Genomic DNA, 22,386 nt, shown 5'->3' with positions numbered 1-22,386 from the left:
CATTGCTTGGTATAGATTCAAAATATTTAAAATCAGCATATTTTAGGGATGTAGCCACATCAAAGTTTATGGCAGCACAATTCAAAATAGAAAGGCTATCAAATGAAGCCTAGTTGCCAATCAACAGATTAATGTATAAAGAAAATGTGGCGCATATATATATATATATATATATATATATATATATATATATATATATATATATATATATATATATAAATAAAATGAAGCTCTACTCAGTAAGTCATCAATTGAAAGAAATAATGGCATTTGTTAGTAAATGAATGGAACTGGAAAATGTCCCACTAAGTGAAAGTAAATATCCTGCTCAGACTCAAAAAGTCAAAGGCTGAATATTTTCCCTTATATTAAGAAGGTAGATAAAAATCAAGGGAAAATGGGGGGTTCCCTAAAAGAAGAGAGGTCAGTGGAGTCGAGGAAGGAGATTAGGAGGGATGGAGGGACTGCTAGAGGAAGTGTGGTGAAATGAATCTGAACAAATTTTCCTTTGTACACTTAGGAACATATCACACTGAATTTGACCTTTATGTATATCAATGATGCACTAATTAAAACAACTACAAATAAATACAAGAAAGAACAGTGGAGCAGAAGAGAGATAACAGAGGTAGGGAAGGGAGAGTACTGGGGATCAAATTGGAAAATTGTATACCATGCTTGCATGATTATTTAAAAATGAACCTCAATATTATATGTGAAATGATGATCTAATTAATAAAAAGAAGCAAACAGTGAGTAAAACTATAGAAATTGCATGGACACTTGAAGAATGAATAATACAGTTGGGTCACTCATGAAATTAGTGGAGGGAAGTTTTAAATAAACCTGAGAATGAATAATACAGTTGGGTCACTCATGAAATTAGTGGAGGGAAGTTTTAAATAAACCTGAGAACCACATGAGAATCAAAACACAACATCTATACATTTATGGGTTAAAATAAAAGCAGATCTTTTCTGTTGTTTGTTTTTTTCTTTTATTGATATAATATATACATATATATGATAGTGGGTTCATTATAACTTATACAGAAATGCATATAACATATTTAGACAAATTTTACTGCCCAGTACATTTTCTAGCCCTTCAGATATCCCTCCACTAATCCACCAAAATCAGTTGTATGAGGGCAGTTTATACTAAGGGCTACCTCCATTTAAAAATCTAAGATATTTCAATTTAAAAACCTCATGATGCATCCCAAGTTCTAAGAAAAACTTCAGTAAATGAATTCTAAAACCAATACAAGAAAATAATTAACTAAAGTCAGAGCCAAAATTATAAAATAGATAATTTTTTTAGAAGACATAGTAATAATGAAACAAATAGTTCACTGTTAAAATGGTAAATAAAATTGATAAACCCTTGGCCAAGGGAACTAAAAGAAAAAAGAAGTTACAGATGAATAAACCTAGAAACAAAAAGTGAAATATTAAAACAGATACCACTGAAATACAGAAGATCTCTAGAGACTATTAGAAAACTTATATTTCAATGAATGGGAAAAATTTAGACTATTTTAAAGAATAAAATTGAAAGATAAATAAATCTAAGTGATATTAATGAAATATGTCATAAAATGTTGAATCAAATAGATAGAGAAAAACATAGTCAATAACAAGTAAGAAGGTTGAAGCAATAATAAAAAGCCTTATGGACCAGAGGTTCAGAGGTGAATACATGGCTAAATTTTATCAGATATTTAAAGAAGAACTGATATTAATCCCCCATTACATTTAAAAGCAAAGGAAAGATGCTTCCAAAGCAATTCTGCAAAGTATTACCCTGACTGGAAAAGTGAATATTGGACAGAACAAGGAAAAACCTAGATATCAATATCCTTGAGGAACATAGTATAAAAATTCTCATAAAATCTTTGCAAACCACATTCAACAACACATTACAAAATAATATACGTATCAGGCATAGTGGTATAGGTGTATACTCTCAGAAAAGCATCAGGTTGTTTGAGGAACACTGTAATTTCAAAGCCAGCCTGGGAAATTTAGTGAGATCTGTTATCAAAGTGAACAATAAAAGGTGCTGGGAATGTGGCTCCTTTGTACCATGCTCCTGGTTTGAGACTCTAGTCACATACAAAAAAAAAAAAAAATCGATAAAAGCTGATTTTGCTCCAGGATGATTCAATACATGCAAATCAATAAAACTGATACACCACATATAGAATCAAGAGCAAAATACATGATCTTTTAAGAAGCTGCAGGAAAATCCTTTGACAAATTCAATGGCCCTCATGACAAAGCCCTGAGAGATTAGAAATAGGAGCATTTTATTACAAGATAATAAAGACCAAGTATATCAAATCCAAAGCCAATAGTAAAATGAAGAACATTTTCTCTAAAATCAAGAAACACACAAAGATGTTCATTGCCACCAATCTCACTAATCACAGTACTTAAAATTTTAGAAAAAGAGAAAGAAATAAAAGGGATTCAAATAGGAAAGTTAAAATGTTAAATTATTTCTATATGCAAATGATGTAGTCCTATTCTCAGAAGAACATAAATAATATATTATGAAAATTCTACTTTGATGAATGAATTCATCAGAGTAACAGGATACAAAATAAACATATAAAAATAAACTGTTTGTCTATATACCATAGCAAACCTAGAGAGAATAAAGCAAGAGTAATAGCTCATTCAAATAACTTTAAAAATAGCTAGGAATAACCCTAAACAAGAAAGTGAATGACCTCTTCAAGAAAAATTACACATTGATGAAAAAGGAAAATAAGAAAACAATAGGAAGTTAAAAGATCTGTTATGTTCATAGAGAAGTAGAATTAATATTGTGAAAATGGGCATAGTACCATAAATGAATTATAGATTCCATGTATTCCCATTCAAATTCAAATGGTATTGTTCTCAGTAATGGGGGGAAAATAACTACTTATAAATTTGTATGGAAGAAAAACAAACAAACAAACAATACTTAGACAAAGTGATACTGATCATAAGATACACAATGGATAAACCACAATGCCAATTTCAAAATATAAAACAGAGCCATAGTAATAAAACCATGGTCCTGGTGTAAAGAAAGACCCATAGACCAATGGATAGAAGAGAAGTGAGAGAGCAAACCCACACAGGTACAGTCATGTGATACTAGGCAAAGACACCAAAAACATATTTTGGAGAAAATATGACATTTTAGAAATAGTGTTGGAAAAACTAGATATCCATATGTAAAAGAAGAAACCTAGATGCCTATTTTCTAACACTGTACAAGAGTTTATTCAGAAAGAACTAAAGACATATGTACCAGACTAGAAGGTTTACAAATGCTACAAGAAAATATATGGAAAACACTTCAGTATGTAGGCAATAACTTCCTAAATAGAGCCCCCTACAGCTCAGAAAATAAGAGCAACAATGGATAAGAGAGGGTGCATCAAACTGAAAAATTCCTGCATAGTAAGTGAAACACAAAACAGTAAGAAGTGGTAGCCTCCAGAAATGGAGAAAAGCTTTGCCAGCTACTCTTCTGACAGAGGATTAATATCCTAAAAATATTAATGCAAATATCTTAATACCAGAAAAACAAAAACCTTTTCAATAAATGAGCAAATGCACAGCTAGTTCTCAAAATAAGAGATATAAATGGCCAACACTTCAGGGAAAAAAAAAAAAAAAAAAACAACAACAACAAAAAAAAACCAATAACATCTTTATCAATCGGGAATATGTAAATCAAAACAACATCAAGCTCCCATTTCCACCATTTAAAAAACCAATCATCAAGAATGCAAATAATACTGGGAAGATGAGGAGAAAAATCTCATATATGTGAATGGCAGGAACATAAATTACTATATCCCTATGGAAATTCATATGAAGGCTACTCAAAAACTGAACATAGAACTACTTTATTATTCAAATATACTACTCAGTACTTACCAGAAAATATTAAAGTCAGCTTATTTTAGAGATATACATATACCTATCTTTGCCATGACACTATTACTAATAGGCAAGTTATAGAATCAGGCTAGATGCTAGTTAATAAAAGAATGGATAAAGAAAATGTGGTATATATACACAAGGAAGATTTCTATGCATAGAGAACAACAAAACTAAGTTAATTTTAGGAAAATGGATAAAACAGGGAAGCATAATGTTAAATAATATAAGCCAGACTCAGGAAACAAGTATCATATATTTCTCTCACATGGAAAACTAGAGGTGGAAATGTTCAACATAAAAATAGATGAATAATAAATTTCATCCATTAGCATACATAAAATTGGGAGTATGGAGGAAGGAATGTTACAGATAGCATTAGGGGAGTATATTTGATCTATATGTATGTAAAAATATGCCACTGTGAAAATTCTGTATAATTAATGTGTATCAATTTTTAAAAACTGATCATCTTTTTTTAATTTTTAGAAGTTCATTTATTTTTCATTTATCATGTTCACTACCACTATTACTCGTTTATTTGGATTTGTATTTTTTAATAGCAGTACTATTTATATATGCATATATATTTATTTTATTAATTTCTTTTTAGTTATATGTGACAATAGAGAACATTTTGATATAATCCAACAAGCACTGACCATCAACATATTAAGTCTATATTAATTGTTACTAAATATAAATTACTTGAAGCTTTAATAGGAACAGAAGAAATGAATGATTTCTTAAGCATCTAAAATATGCCACATTCATTTGCTTATTTGTCTATTCATTATAATAACAAATGATTGTGACTGTAATCCCACACCCTGCCTCCTAGTCATTCAAGGATGTCAAGACTAAGTAATAGACAAATATAACACATTATTCTATTGTCCAGCATGTACTTCCCCTAACATTCCTATGTTTGGCCTAATATTGAGTTGCTGCTCTTTTTAATTTCAATATTTCTTATTTTAAGTATCAGCCATCTTGACTCTCTTATTCAATCTGGACACTTGGCTTTCCCTTCATAAATGAATTCTTTGTATGCATCCACTTTTATCAGCTTCATATTCATAAAGCTGTTCTTTTTCCTTCTTTTCTATTTCTTTCCTTCCATAAGGGCACACTGAAGAACTGTTTATTCCCACCACTTTCTGGCAATGTTAATTCTATACATATACCTCACCTGTTGCTCTCCTTGTTTTCTACTATAACCCTGTAGCCTTATTTCTTTCTAGCATGTTTTTCTTCCTGGAAGATGATATGTTAAAAAAATGGAAAGCTTTTTTTAACACATTACCTTTGAGTCAGGTGATGGAATTGAAGGACAATCATTCTTTATTTTGATTGCCTGCACAAGTGTGGTTTCAAGTACTTCCTTCTTTCGACTCGCAGGTTTACTGTTGTCAGGTACATTTCCACTCCTTTGGTTCCCAGTGTCATATTTTACTTCTGACAATAAAAAACAAAATAAAGAGTATATAAAAATTCTGTAATTTAAAGTCAATATGCAGCACAATTTCAGGCAATCTTCACATAGCTTACCATCCTTCATGGATTGTCTGGAAGCTTCAATAAATTCTCCTCCTTTTTCTGGGATGTTCTAGGAAGAAAAAAAAAAATTAAGGGATAATAAGAACCAAAGATGACAAAATAATTATTGTTCTCCACTACTGTAGGATACAACAGAATAAGCATTCTGATGTATACTTATTCCAAACTGAAGGCACCAGGGAAATTCCACAATTCTATAAAAATTAATTTAGGCATGAGTATTGTAAGTCATGTAAGAATGATTTAAAAACCACAGTAATGAAAACTGATACAAAAAATCCTTGAATAAATATTATATTTCTTCTATAGTTAGAAAGCTGTTTCTAATGCAATTTGTCTTTCACTATGTATTTCAGAGCCCATTGTTACTTCCAGCCCCCACGATCCCCAAGTACTTGAGAGAACAGTGATACAAAAAGCATTTAAAAAAAATCAACATAATTCTTAAAATGGATTCTTAGCAAATATTCATATAAAATATAAGAAAAAATATAGCTAAATTTTCAGCAGTAACATCTTAAAACACAAAATTCAGAGCAAGAACATGAGGTTTTTTACAAAAGATCACTTTACCTTAATATGAGCTTCATAGCTGCCCCCAAACATTGCAAACAAGGAATCACCTGAGTGTGATTTTTTGATAGATCTTTAAAGCAAAAATGTATAACAAAAATGGTGAATAGTTTTCTTTTTAAAATAAACTCTGTTTAATTTAAGGTATAACTTATTAAATGGTGTTTCTTGATTGATATAATTAAAATATGACCTCCAATTAAAAAATAGCTCATATTCACCTCTTTGTGACTCTACTGCTGTGAATCTATAAAATATTCAATATAGATATTAAGGCACTCTTAGTTCCAATTCAGAGCAATAGCCAATACATGAGCAGAAACAGATAATAATTTGTTCTTGCAAATTGCCTGTCTTGAAGGCTGAATTTAAAACCCAAGTAATGGCTGATATTTTTTTTTCACCTGAACTGAAACAAACCTCTGGTAACACAAGACAAGATAACAAGAGGCACAGTTCTCTCTCACGGATATCCAGGAGTCAAATACTAAGCAATGTTGTTCTTCAGGATGGAAATCCCCAATAATAATACACTATTTATTCCCTCTACCCACAAATAATGCACAGGGTTGTCTGGAACTTTAAACATTTTTGAAAGTTAAAAAGTAAATATATATATATATGTTATTTAGAATACCTTTGTCAAAAACATTGAAATAAATTATAAAATTGATTTTTCCTGTATAGGTCTCACTTTATTCAGGTCCTCATAAACTAGCAAGCCCTTTAAAACCTTTACAGGAACTCAGGCACTCAGGGGGAAAGACTTCCAGAAAAGCAGAGTCTTGGTATTTGTACCTCTGTTTCCCTAGCTATTATGTAAATATCCTCCTTCCTCTGGGAATCCATTTCCCAGTCACTCATCTGCAAAACTCAGTGGCAGTCTCTAAACTTGAAATCTACATCCCTTGAATATTCAGATTCCTGACACAGTTTAAACTAAATGGAGTCTCAATCATTGGCCTGTCTGAAGACTTTTCCAAATACTCAACTGAAACTTTTTAATAACTTTCCCTGTCAATAACTCCTTTGCCCAGCAGTACATGTATATTTTAAGGACATCAGCGATTTGGAAAGAAAGTGAAGGTGAATGAAAACCTGTTTTGTGCCACAGATCCATGTATTCTAACAATTTCCACAGTCTGTTTCACTAGTCTCTAATCCATTCTTGCATCACAGATATGAAAACAGGCAAAATACAAGCTATTAAGACTTCCTCTAAATTTTGTATTAATATGCCTTTATAGAGAGCTTTTAATATTCTGTGTCCTTCATTCCTGTTTTGTGCTCATCAAACTAATCATAAACCCTAAGATTTTGGTTTCTTTTTAAAAATGCTTATTCCTACCCAACACAGTGTTGTTACTCTTGGTGAATACTTTTATACCCCTTTCCTTTACTAGTTAAATTTTGATCCTCTACCACTGTGTTCACTTAAAAATTCTAGTCTTATCCTTTTTAGTTGGGTTCCTATAGTCAATCTTCAATCTATTATTTAAAAGAAATCACCTTAAAAATGATAAGCAGAAAATGTACTGAGCTCAGAATTAAGAAACTGGAGTTTAAATCTCATTGTTGTCATTGTTTGTACTCAGAAAACTCCCTTTAATATATTTAAGTTTAAGGTACATCCTCAAAACTATCATTTGGCTGGCATGTAGAACACATGCTGAAAGACTAGAAGGTTTCTAAAATTCCTTAAAATTCTGAAATTTCTAAACTTTTGATCTGTCAAAAGAAAAAAAATATTCAATTGACAAAATAAAACAGAAACACAAAGAGAACAAAACAGAAAATACAAATAGAAATTAAATAAAAAGTTATAGTCATAAAAAAAGGAAAAAAAAAGTATAAAAGTAAAAGTCTTCATAAAATTGTTAGGGGTAGTAATTGAAGAGAAACTAACTGGAAAATCAGGAAGTAGAGAAATTAGAATGTCCTCTATGGATTAATATAAGTAACACAACATTGTCTAAAAAGTGTTATTCTTAACTTTCAGTAAAATAATTTCTCTACAGCACTTGCCTGACCTTCTTGTTTATTAGAAAACATGAGGCCCTAGCTCTGTGAGATTTTCCATAAAAGCTTTGGATATATTAAAAAAAAAAACTGATTACTAGTTTGAACTGTCAATATCAGGACAAAATCTTGGACTATAACCTGGCTTATCAGGTAAAATATAAATCAGAATTAACACACAACTGCCTTTGACTTTCTAAATTGATGATATACAATTTGAAAATTAAAATGTGAATATATATGTTATTTAGAATACATTTGTCAGACACATTGAAATAAATTATAAAATTGATTTTTCCTGTAGAGGTCCCACTTGGTATCAACCTGTACAATGGTACAACACAATGGAGTTGTCAGCCAGGTAATACTACAGTCTAAACATAGGCCTGAAACTTATTAATTACACAAATATGGAACAAATAGTCAACCTCTATGAATGACAGCTCTTTATTAGTAATTAACAGATTATAACAGCACAGATACTTTCAAAGTGCTTATAAAACAACTCCAGGAAACAATTGTTAACTGAATGTTGTGTCTATCCCACACTAGAATATTCAACAAATACTTCTACCTTCACTCTCCACTTAGTTAATAGACTTTTTTTTATTTAAAATCTATAAATTCATACCTTCTTAATGAGTCATTTTTAGGACTTTCTTTCACTATTAAATAAAACAGTAAAATATATAATTAATCAAAAACAGAAATATAAAATATAAAATTTTACGACTCTGATGTTTTGTTATAAAATGTTCCTCCAGACCCAGACTCGGAGAAATTTTTAGAATTAATATTAATTGTATTTCTGACAGGTAAGTAATGAATGCATTAACAGAACCTATGTCTCCCACTTTGTACTTATCAAATGCAAGAAGAAACAACAGGAATTATAAAAGTTTGATACTTAAAAGTAAATCATTGGTCCCATAATCATAATCCTTAATAAAAGTTGCAAAAATGAAAGAAAACCTTATCATTGTCAAATAAAGTAGCATAAATATATAAGTGTCAAACAAGGGGAGACATGATGGTGAATTAGCAGGAAGTGGATTTTCTCACAGCTCCACCATATGGGACTCAGAGAGTGAGAAAACTGCTTCTCTGTGAGGTGGGAGATAAAAGCATGCCACTGAAACTCAATATTGGACAGAGACATTGAAAACTGGGGAATCTAGGGTATATCAGACAAAGATGAGAAACAGAGTTGGAGCTTAGGATCTGATGTGAGTGGGGGAAATCAGTATATTAGGACAAAAAAAGACTGAAAAGTGATGTAGACAAGGGGCTAGGGTTGTGGCTCAGTGGTAGTGTGTTTGCCTAGCATGCATGAGGCACTGATTTCAATCTATGTGAAATAAAATAAAGATACTGTGTCTACCTAAAACTAACTAAATATATATATATATATATATATATATATATATATATATATACACACACACACACACACACACACACACACACACATACATACGAAAAGTGCTGCAGACAGTCTTGGAATGTAGAATGTGGGACCAGAGGGTCAAGCTATTCTACTCATTAAACTGTGGCATGAAAGTCACCACCGGTCTGCCTGGAATGTACAGAGAGTTGAAGCTGGATACATATTTAAATATCTGCACCAACTCATACTGGGAATTTAGATCCATGTGTTGGGGCTCAGTCCGATACATAAATCTGGCAGACACCATCCACAAGACATAAACTGAGCCTAGCAAATCAGGAGAATTTCTGGCATGGACAGTATTTCTCCTGGGGGTAATACTAGTCAGATAGGCCAAAGAGAGCCTGTCCTCCTCTCTTCCCTTGACATAGCTGTGCTCAAGACCAGTGGCAGTTGCTTCAAAATCTCAATGAGCAGAAGTGATGGACCTTGGTGCTTGAGGGCAGACCTAAGGAGGTAAGAAAGAACAGTACCCTGAAAAAACAGAACTGGTAAAGTCTGGCTTCCCTGTCCCATGAATGTAGCTCTGGGGAGAAAAGTAGAGTAAAGTCCTAGGTGTGCGTTGATTTATTTATGCCCAGTAACTCCCCATGAAATGAAACACATGGGTCAAAGACAGGACCTCACTGCCTCCCCTGAGAACATATGGTAGAACCTAGCATGACCTATACCCTGGGCATGGAGCTGACAGCACCTTTCACAGCTCCCCATACCATCCCATGGAGAATGGAAACTGAGAGATGGAAAGATACTTTGGAAGAGACGGCAAGCACATACTTTCAGTAACAATCCTGTTTTTTTTTTTTTCCATTTTAGTTTTTGTATGTGTACTGATGGATACATGAAGGACATTCATACACTTGTACATATTTGTTTATGCTTACTTATTTGTACTATTCTGAAACATAGTTATTTTTCCTTACTCTGTTGTTAAGAGTTAAAGTTTTCAATTAGCTTATTTTGGATTGAGTTTGTGTTCTGTTTCAAACCTTTTATTTCTTTTTGTTTTTATTTCTTTTCTCTTACAAACAGTCAAATTCCATTATTCTCACTTTACTCTTTATTTCTTTTACTTGTTTTTCCTTCTTCCTCATAAACAATACATTGTATATCACTTTGCTTCTGCCCTACTCACATCTTGAAACTGCTAATCGTTTTCTATCACCATTGCTTTTTTCTTCATAATGAAATCTATTTTTAATTTCTCCCAGAACTCTTGGTTTATAAAACTCCACACACAACCACTAATAATAAAGCAACAATTAATACAATTGAAGCTATAGAAAACACCTACTCTTTTATTTTATGAAAGATATAACTCATGATTACTTACTGTTGTTACTGATGTAAATTGATACAGTTATGTTTACTGTGCCAATTAACTTTGTGTGAAAATAAAAATTAAGTATGCAATTTAGTTCTATATTTTTTATGCACAGCTGGTTGCAATTATTTGGCTCCCCCCCAATCTGTGAGCCACAAGATATCTACAGGATCACTAGAAATGCACAGAATAGAAGTTCTGTTGCTAGAGATCCATTTTGATACATGAATAGACACACAAACAATATGAACAAGCAAGGGAACAAAGCATCCCAAACAAACCAGAATGACTCAAAAGCAGATTCCACAAAAACTACAGTGAAGAAAATATCAGATAAGGAATTTTGAAAGTTTATATTTCAACTGATCTATGAGATAAAAGATAATGTAAAAAGTAAAATCACAGAGAAGACACAAGAAGTAAAATATCAATAATGAAATAGAAGTTCTAAAGAAAAATCATTCAGAAATTTTCAAAATTCAGAAATCAATAAACCAAATTAAAAATGCAATGCAAAGCATTACCAATACACTAGATGACTTAAAGGACAAATATTCGGGTAATAAAGAAGTAGTGCATAACCTTGAAAATAAAGTTCATCATGGAGAAAAGATGTTACCAGACCCTGAACAGAATTTAAATATATATATATGGGATAATAAGAAAAGGCCAAATTTAAGATTCACTGTGATAGATGAAGGTATTGAATTTCAAAACAAAAAATGAACAATCTTTTCAATGAAATAACTGAAAATTTCCAAAATCTTAAGAATGAAATGAAAAATCAAACACAGGAGGTATATACAACTCCAAATATATAGAATTACAACACTCCTAGCCACAATAGTATGAAAATGCCTAACATACAGAATAAGTATAGAATTTTACTTATAATAGAATTTTAAAACCTGATAGTGAAAAATGATAGGTCATATTCAGAGGCAAACCGATCCAGAACTCAACTGATTTTCCAAAGACCCTAAAAGCTAGGAGGTCTTTAAATATTATATACTAACCTCTGAAAGAAAACAGATTCTGCATAGAATACTAAATTATATCAGATTTTAATATGAGATAAAAACATCCATAATAAACAAAAGTTAAAAAATCACAACTAGAAAGCTGGCATTATAAAACACACTCAATAAATATTTTATTAAGAAAAAATAAAATATGCAAATAAAAACATACAGAAACTAAAACTAAAAGAACAGTTAATCAAAGTAGAATCTATTTCAACTTGATAACTAGAAATGAACCAAAATAACAGGAAACATAAATCATCTCTCAATAATAACACTGAATGTTAATGGACTCAACCCATCAACAGACATACACTGGCAGATTGAATTGGAAAAAAAAGAACCCAACAATAGCCTGTCTCCAAGAGACTCACCTCTTAGAAAAATATATACACAGACTAACTGTGAAAGGATGGGAAAAACATATCATTCACATGGATCTTATAAACAAGGTGTATCTATTTTCATACCTGACATAATGGACTTTGAGCAAAAGTTCATCAGAACAGATAAAAAATTCCATTTTCATACTGCTTAGTAGAGCAATACAACAGAAAGAAATAACAGTGGTAAATATATATGCTCCAGACTATGAAGCATCTAAGTAATCAAAGAGCTCCTTCTCAATATCGAGAATCAAACAGATCACAACACAATAATATTGGGAACATCACTAGAAAGATCATACCAACAAAAATTAAATATAGACCTAAAATTACAATAAATAATTTAGACTTAACAGAAATGCACAGAATATTTTACTCATCAATGACTGAATACATTTTCTTCTTAGCTGCACAGGGAACATTTTCCAAAATAGACCATATTTTAGTACATAAAGCAACATTTCACAAATACCAAAAATAGAGCTAATACCTTGAACTCTGTCAGACCATAATGGAATAAAACTAGAAATCAACAAGATGAAAATTTTTTAAAAAAACTAACACTAGGAGACTAAATTCACTATTGAATAATGAACAGATAGATGAACAAATCAGAGTTTAAATAAAAAAAATTAAATGTAAATGAGAATAGTGATACAATATATAAAAACCTTTGGGACACTATGAAGGCAGTTCTAAGAGAAATGTTTATAGCATTGAGCCCATACATTAAAAGAACAGAAAGTTACTGGGTGAAATAATCTAACATTATATATTAAGGACCTAGAGAAAAACACTAAAATCAGCAAAATAAAGGAAATAATAAAAAATCAAAGATGAAATTGATAAAATCAAGATGTAAAAACTGAAAAAGAAATGAATCAAAAAATTTTTAAATGAACAGAATTGATAAATGTTAACCAAGCTATCAGAGAAAAATGAAAAGTACCAAAACCAATGGTGAAAATGGAAATATCAGCACAGATACCACTCAAACAGAGCATAAATAGAAGCTATTTTTCAAAATCTATACCCCAATAAGCTAGAAAATCTAAAAGACATCAGTAAATTCCAGGAGACATGAGCTGCCCAAATTTAACCAGAAGTATATAGAAAATTTAAAGAGATCAATTTCAAATAATAAGAATAAAAGAGTCATCAAGACCCTACCAACAAAGAAAAGCCTAGGACCAGATGGATGCTCAGCCAATTTAAACCTTTAAAGAAGAACCAATACCAATCCTCCTCAAATTATTTCATGAAATTGAAAAAGAGGGAATTCTTCAAATTCATTAAATGAAGCCTATCTCACACTGATACTAAGTTCAGACAAAGATTCATGAAAAAAAAGAAAAATTCAGACTAGTATCCTTTATGAACATAGATGCAAAAATCCTCAATAAAATACTGCTAAATCTTATACAAAAATAGATTTTAAAAAACAGTGCACATGACCAAGTGGGTTTCATCCCAGGAATGCAACACTGATTCAACAAATGGAAATCAATAAATGTAATTCAACACACAAATAGATACAGAGATGAGAACACTTGATTATCAAAATAGATGCAGCATCTATTTTTTACATAATACCCCATCCATTCATGCTTTAAACACTAGAAAAAACAGGAATGAATGAATCATACCTCAACATTGTAAAAGCTATACATGACACACCAAAGGACAACATAATTATAAATGGAGAACAACTACAGAATTTCTTCTAAAAACTGCAATGTGACAGGGATGCCCACTTTCACTACTTCTATTAGTACACAATGCAACTCTTAGCAAATACAAAATGTAGAGATAATACTCTGCAATCTATCGGATCATAAATGAATAAAACTCCAGAAGACCAAATTCATGACTGAATGATAAATAGAGAGCTGAACAAATCAGGTCCTTTAATCTCTTGCCAGAGAATTTGGCAAAAGAAAGTAATTAAAGGGATATGAATAGGAAAGGAAGGGCTAAAACGAGCACTGTTTGAAGAAAACGTAATTCTATATTAAGAAAATCCCCTCAAAAAATACTCACTAGAAAGCTTCTAGAACACAAATAAATTCATCAAATTGCAGGATACAAAAGTACCATTCATAAATCAACTTTGTTTCTATACTCCAATAAAAGACGAGCTAAACGAGAAATTAGGAAAATTATCCTATTCATAATAGCATAAAAAACACTTGGGAAACAATCTAACAAAAAAGGTAAAAGACCTCTACAATGCAAATTACAGAACACTCAAGAAATAAATTGAGGAAGGTCCTAGGATATGGAAAGACTTCCCATGTTCTTGGATAGGCAGAATTAATATTGTCAAAATTACCATACTACCAAAAGTGCTATAAAATTTCAATGCAACTCCCTTCCAGAGCCCAAAGATGTTCTTCACAGAAACAGAAAAAGCAATAATGAAATTTACTTAGATAAACAAGAGAGCCAGAATACTCAAAACAATATCTAGCAAGAAAAATGAAGCAGGAGGAATCACAATATCAGACTTCAAATTACACTACAGAGCTATAAAGACAAAACCAATATGGTATTGGCAACAAAACAGGTAAGACCACCAATGAAACAGAAGACAGAGACAAACCCACATAAATATAATTACCTCATACTAGACAAAGGCATAAATATCATATACTGGTGCAAAGATAGCCTCTTCTACAAATGGTGCTGAGAAAATTTGAAATCCATATGTAGTAGAATTAAACTGAACACTAATCCTCCCACCATGCACAAAAACTCAACTCAAAGTGGATCAATTACTTAGGTATTAGACCAGAATCCCTGCACTGGATAGAAGAATACGTAGGCCCAAAACTTCAACATATCAGCTCAGGAACTGACTTATTAATAAAATCTCTAAAGCACAAGAAGTTGTTGGTGGGCCTGACCTTGGATCTACATGGAGGAATGCTCATCTTTCTTATTGTGCAGCAGGGATGTCCTAACATACAACACTATGCTTTGGAACAGAGTGTTGTCAGAACACTGGTAAGCACCATTTACCTGCAACTTTGACAAGAAATTACTCCCCAGTTGGTACAAGGCAGTTGCTAGACTCTTGGTGGCAGGACTCCCATAATATTATATGTTGTGTATCCCCTCTGGCCTATCATGACTGCTATATGTAAATTGGAACATAGCCACTATGAAAGCTAGTTTTGCTGCATAATATAGCAGAAACAATTATCTGCAACTGTCTTTGGAGGGATTTCTGTATGCCCTCAAGCTCCCAAGAGTAGATGCTGAAAGGGCAGGCCCCTCAACACAAAGTAAAATCAATTTTTAATAAATGGTGCTCCATCAAACTAAGATGCTTCTTCACGGCAAAGAGAAAAACCCAGAACATGAAAAGAGAGCCAACACAATAGGAAAAAAATACCTTTGCCACCTGCACCTCAGAAAACGCATTAACTTCCAGGATAGATAAAGAAATAATAATAATAATAATAATAATAATAATAACAACAACAACAACAACAACAAATAAAAAACAGCTTAAAACTAATAATAACACCATCACCCACCACCACCCATTTAATAAATGAGCAAAGAAATTCAACAGGCACTTCACAGAAGAAATACAGATGGTCAACAAATGTATGAAAAAAACACATCTACAGAAATTAGAGAAAAGCAGTAAACAGATCAGAGACAGAAAGCTTACAAAGACATTCCAGTGTAGGAGACAGCAAATATGCTCATCTCTTACTTCCAGCTACTTTTTCTATCTTATGTGTGGTACAAACAAAACTTTAATTCCCCTAGGGACAAAAGTGTTGAAAGATGACAGCCTTCAGAGTTTATACACTCGTATCCATACCACATTGTCATAGGGAAATATAGAAAGAAGCACTAGGGAGGTAGCAGCAAGTTGTTATGTAGTAATAGCTGATATGATAAAATATTGAAATAGGCTTATAAACTCACTCATGCTTTCAGAATGAGCCAAACATTGTCTCTCCATATAGAAGAAATTCTTTCCCACTTCATTAAAACTATAAAACAAAACAAAACAATACAACAACAACAAACGAATAAGGCATTTACTCTGAGAGAATCTACTGGTAGGGCAGAGGAAAGAGCTAAGTGGTAATGTATTGCATAGAATGAAGGAGCTCTGGCTTCAATCCCAACAGTGAAATAAATAATGATGATGCTGCTGACAATGATGGTGATGATGATGATGATGATGTTGGAGGAGGAGGAGTACAAAAGACTTGTACTGTTAAAATTATATAGACTGAGTATTCACCACTCAAAAGAAGAGGAGTATTTCAATTCATGCATTCTATTCACATTCTAGTCTTATTTCACATGGCAAGGTAGATGTAAAAGACCTTTTGATGACAATTTTATAAACTATGACTTTTTAAAAAATATTTTTTAGTTGTAGTTGGACACAATTTCTTTATTTTATTTATTTTTATGTGGTGCTGAGGATCAAATCCAGTGTTTATCATGTGCTAAGTGAGTACTATACTACTGAGCCACAACCCCAGCCCAAACTATGATTTATTGAGACTTTTAAATTCCATAAAGAAGAGTTTATCTGGTCCCAGGAGAACAGGATGGTCCATTTAGTACTGTGTTATACAATATGATGTCAATTTTCTCAATCCTCCTCATAAGTGGAAGATGTTTATAGACTCCACACTTCTTCAGCATGCAGTCTATATGCCCTATACTGATGTAAAAAAGTACTAAAAGTGGAAGACAACAGCTTTAAATGTAGCCCACTCACAGAGAATGTGCCTCAATTTCATGATGTTATGGATTCAATCACTGGCACCACAAAAGCCCTGAGATCTATTTTTTTTTCAAATATATTTTTCCCTTTCCTTTTTAATTGTTACCTGAATGATTCATGGACATTTATATATATTCATAATTCTTTTTCTCATTTGTAGTTTTTTTTTTTTTGTACTGGGGATTGAACTTGGGGATATTCAACAACTGAGCCACATCCCATCCCTGCTTTGTATTTTATTGAGAAAGGGTCTCACTGTGTTGCTTAGCACCTAGCCATTGCTGAGGCTGGCTTTGAACTCAGAATTCTCCTGTCTCAGCCTCCCAAGCTGCTGGGATTATAGGTTTGTACCACTGAACCAAGAGATTTCTAGCATTATTGAAGCAACTTATTTTTCATAGATCAATATTTTGACCTACCAATAAAGAAAAGTCCACAACTAGATAAATTCTCTGGCAATTCCTACCAAACCCTTAAAGAAGAACTAACACCAATACTCCTCAAATCATTCCATAAAATAGAAAAGGATGAAACACTTCCAAACTCATTCTATGAAGGAAGAATAACCCTGATACCAAAACCAGACAGAGGTACATCAAAGAAATAAAACTTTGGACAAATATCCCCGATGAACATACATGCATCAACTCTTAATGAAATACTGAAAAAAAAAAAAAAAAAAAAAAAAAAAACTACATATAAAAACATTTTAAAAACATAGTGCACCATGATCAAGTTGGGTTCATCTCAGGGACATAAGGTTGGTTCAACCTATGGAAATCAAAACAGAATTCATTAATAGACTTAAAAAACATAATTATCTCAATAGTTGAAGAAAGAGCATTTGACAGAATACAGCATCCATTCATGTTCAAAATGGTAGAAAAACTAGGGATAATACGAATGTAACTGAACATTTTAAAAGCTCTATACCAAAAAAACCAAGACTAACATGATTCCAAATGGAAAAAAATGAAACATTCTTTCTAAAAACTAGAAAAAGACAAGGGTGCCCTCTTTCACCACTTCTATTCAACATATGAATATTGAAATTCTAACCAGGGAAGTTTGGAGAAAGAGATTAAAGGGATATGAATATGAAAAAAAGAGCTCAAAATATCCCTATTTGCTGACAACAATATTTTATATGTAGAAGACACAAAACTACAAAACAAAATTTTTAAAACTCATAATCATACTCAGCATAGTAGCAAGATATAGAATTAACACTCATAAATCAATTATGATCCTGTACACAAATTATGCATCAGCTGATGAATCACAATGGATTAAAAAAAAATTTAAAAAATAAAATAATCAGGAAACAATCAAAGAAGTGAAAGACCTCTATTATGAACATTACCAAACACTAAAGAAAGAAATTGAAGAAGACCGTAGAAGATGGAATATTTCAAATGTTCATGGATTGGCAGAATTACTGTTACCAAAATTGACATACTACCAAAATGCTATAGTTTTAATACAACTCCTATTAAAATGTCAATGATATTTCAAAATGAAATAGAAAAAGCAGCCATAAAATTCACTTGGAAAAACAAGAGGCCCAGAATATTCAAAATAATCCTTAGTGAAAAAAAGTGAAGGAGACAGCAGACATCACAAGATCCGATCTCAAATTATACTACAGTGCTACAAAAATGGCAAGGGATTGGCACCAAAACAGGCAAAATGTCCAATGGAACAGAAAAGACAACACAAAGACAAAAATCACATACATATTGTCTTGTTAATCTAGACAAAGGCACCAACAACATACATTGAAAGAAAAGACAGCCTCTTAAACAAATGGTACTGAGAAAAATGGAAATATGAATGTGGCAGAATCAAACTGAACCCCTATCCCTATCCCTGCACAAAACTCAATTCAAAGTACATCAAGGAACTAGGCATTAAACCAGACATCCTGTACCCACTAGAAGAAAATATAGGCCCAACTTTCCATCATCTTGTCTTAGGAACTGACTTTCTCAACAAGACTTCTAAATTGCAACAAATAAAATCAAGAATCAATAAATGGGAAGGTAACAAAGTAAAAAAGCTTTCTCACAGGAAAGAAAATTATCAAGAACATGAACAGAGAACCTACAGAATGGGAGAAAATCTTTACCACCTGCACCTCAGAACATTAGTCTTCTGGATATATAAAGAATTCAAAACAAACCAGCACAGAAGGCTGAAAGAGGAGGATCAAGAGTTCAAATCCAGCTTCAGCAATGGTGAGGCACTGAGCAACTCTATGTCTAAATAAAATGCAAAACAGAGCTGGGTATGGGGCTCAGTGTTAGAGAACTAGCCTTGCAGGTGTAAGACCATGGGTTTGACCTTCAGCACTACAGAAAAATAAATAAATAAATAATAAATAAGTAAATTGTGTCCATCTACAACAAAAATAATAAAAATAAAATAAAATAAAAATAAAACATAGGGCTGGGGATGTGGCTCAGTGGTTGAATGCCCCTGAGTTGAATCCCGACTACTTGCCCCCAAGAAAATAAAATCAAAAAACTTAACACACACACACACACACACACACACCAATATAGTTATTATTCTCTTCTAGTGGTCATAAGATGTCAATACATGTGCAAAGGATCTGAAACTGGTAGTTCACAGAACAAGAAATACAATTGGTGACCAAATATATTTTTAAAATGCTCAATATTCAACCAGCAGTGTATGAGGGTACCCTTTTCCTGCATCCTCACCAGCACTTGTTGTTGTTTGTCTTCATCATGGCTGCCATTCTTACTGGAGTGTGATAGTATCTTAGGGTAGTTTTAATTTGCATTTCTGATTGCTAGAGATGGTGAGCATTTTTTCATATATTTATTTATTGATTGTATATCCTCTTCTGAGAAGTGTCTGTTCAGGTCCTTGGCCCATTTGTTGATTGGATTATTTGTGTGTGTGTGTGTGTGTGTGTGTGTGTGTGTGTTTAGCTTTTTGAGTTCTTTGTATACCCTAGAGATTAGAGCTCTATCTGATGTGTGAGGGGTAAAAATTTGTTCACAGTATGTAGGCTCCCTATTCACCTCACATATTATTTCTCTTGCTGAGAAAAAAACTTTTTAGTTTGAATTCATCCCATTTGTTAATTTTTGGTTTTAACTCTTGTGCTATAAGCATCTTATTAAGGAAGCTGGGGCCTAGCCCCACATGAGGAAGATTAGGGCCTACGTTTTCTTCCATTAGATGTAGAATCTCTGGTTTAATTCCTAGACCCTTGATCCATTTTGAGTTAATTTTTGTGCATGGTGAGAGATAGGGATTCAATTTCATTTTGTTGCATATGGATTTCCAGTTTTCCCAACACCATTTGTTGAGGATGCTATCTTTTCTCCAGTGCATGCTTTTAGCACCTTTGTCTAATATAAGGTAGTTGTAGTTTTGTGGGTTAGTCTCTGTGTCCTCTATCCTGTACCATTGGTCCACCAGCCTGTTTTGGTGCCAGTACCATGCTGTTTTTGTTACTATTGCTCTGTATTATAGTTTAAGATCTGGTATAGTGATACCATCTGTTTCATTCTTCCTGCTTAGAATTGCTTTTGCTATTCTGGGTCTCTTATATTTCCAGATGAATTTCATAATTGCTTTTTCTATTTCTGTGAGGAATGTCATTGGGATTTTGATCAGAATTGAACTGCTGGTGGGATTGCAAATTGGTGCAGCCAATTTGGAAAGCAGTATGGAAATTCCTTGGAAAACTGGGAATGTAACCACCATTTGAACCAGCTATTCCTCTTCTAGGACTATACCCAAAAAACCTAAAAACAGCATACTACAGGGACTCAGCCACATCAATGTTTATAATAGCACAATCACAATAACTAGACTGTAGAGCCAACCTAGATGCCCTTCAATGGATGAATGGATAAAAATATGTAGCATATATACACAATGGAATATTACTCAGCACTAAAAACATAATAAGATCATGGCATTTGCAGGGAAAAGGATGGCATTAGAGCAGATTATGGTAAGTGAATTTATCCAGTCCCCAAAAAACAAATGCCAAATGGCTTCTCTGATATAAGGGGGGTGACTCAAAATGGGGAAGAGAGGAAGAGCATGGGAAGAAGATTACCAATACACAGGGAAGAGGGGTGGGAGGGAAAGGGAGGGAGAAAGGGAATTGCATGGATGGTGGAAGGAGAGCCTCATTGTTATACAAACTACATGTATGAAGATGTGAGAAAAAAAAAGAATAGTGCTACTTTAGATTAAGAAGAGAGAAGTGATGGGAGGGGAGAGGAGAGGTTGGAAAGATAGGAAGGATAGTAGAATGAAATAGACATTATTGGTGTATATATGTGAATGCATGATCAATGTGAATCTACAACCTGAATACTCAGAAAAATGAGATATTGTATCTCATGTGGTTCAAATGTATGATATGTCAAGGTCATTGTACTGTCATGTGTAACTAACTAAAACAAATAAAAATAAAAAACGAATTGTAGTGCAAAAAAGTACATGTAAAATGGCATAAATTGACATAAACATACTTTATATTCAGAGATAAAATTGTGCTTTATATGTGTAATAAGGATTGTAGTGCATTCCACTGTTGTCATGCACTTAAAAAATTATAAAATCAATAAAAAGTAGAAAAAAAACACAAAAATGCTCAATTTCTCTAGAAATTAGAAAATGCAAATTAAAACTACATTGATATTCCATTCTCGGTCCAGTCAAAATAGCAATTATCAAGAATACAAGTAACAATAAATGCTGGAGAGAATGTGAGAAAAAAGTTACACTCATACTTTGCTAGTGAGACTGCAAATTGGTGCAAGTACTCTGGAAAACAGTATGGAGATTCCTCTGAAAATTTGGAATGTAAACACCGTTCAACCAGTTATCACCCCAGTTGAATCTTGATTTTATTTGTTGCAATTTAGAAGTCTTGTTGAGGAAATCAGTTCCTAAGTTGACATGATGGAGAGTTGGGCATATATATATATACATATATATATATATATATATATATATATATATATATATATATATATATCCAAAGGACTTTAAATCAATATACTACAGTGACACAGCCACATCAATGTCTACAGCAGCCCAATTCACAATATTTAAGCTAAGGAAACAACCTAGGTGAGCTTCAACAAATGAAAGGTTAAAGAAAATGTGGTACATATACACAATGGAGTATTTCTCATCCATAAAGAAGAATGAAATGTATGGCATTTGCAGGTAAATGGATGGCACTTGAGACTATTATACTTAGTGAAATAAGCCAATACCAAAAAACCAAAGGCCAAAAATTCTCTCTGATCCTAAATAGAATCAAATGTAGCCCATGTATGT

The 22,386-nt window shown here is 32.6% G+C and overlaps 1 protein-coding gene across 11 annotated transcripts in view; it reads right to left on the bottom strand.

The window, feature by feature from the left end:
* Positions 1-235: 235 nt before the first annotated feature.
* The window catches only part of LOC124095234 (putative ankyrin repeat domain-containing protein 19), a 71,178-nt gene continuing 49,027 nt past the window's right edge, over positions 236-22,386 (bottom strand). For 8 of the 11 annotated variants that reach the window (XM_058580615.1, XM_058580618.1, XM_058580625.1 and 5 more), the window contains 3 exons: positions 6,081-6,153; positions 5,499-5,556; positions 236-5,405 (listed from right to left, as the gene is read on the bottom strand). In XM_058580615.1, the coding sequence (XP_058436598.1) occupies positions 5,242-5,405; positions 5,499-5,556; positions 6,081-6,153 (295 nt within the window). In that variant the 3' untranslated portion in view covers positions 236-5,241. The remainder of the gene's footprint in view (positions 5,406-5,498; positions 5,557-6,080; positions 6,154-22,386) is intronic. The other 3 variants (XM_058580623.1, XM_058580624.1, XM_058580617.1) reach the window with 2 other exon arrangements.

The sequence above is a fragment of the Marmota monax genome, unplaced genomic scaffold (assembly GCF_021218885.2).
Source record: "Marmota monax isolate L192 unplaced genomic scaffold, Marmota_monax_Labrador192_F-V1.1 WCK01_AAM20220418_F8-fsc01114, whole genome shotgun sequence".
Taxonomy (NCBI): Eukaryota; Metazoa; Chordata; class Mammalia; order Rodentia; family Sciuridae; genus Marmota; species Marmota monax.
This window is presented reverse-complemented; position numbering and strand designations above follow the sequence as displayed.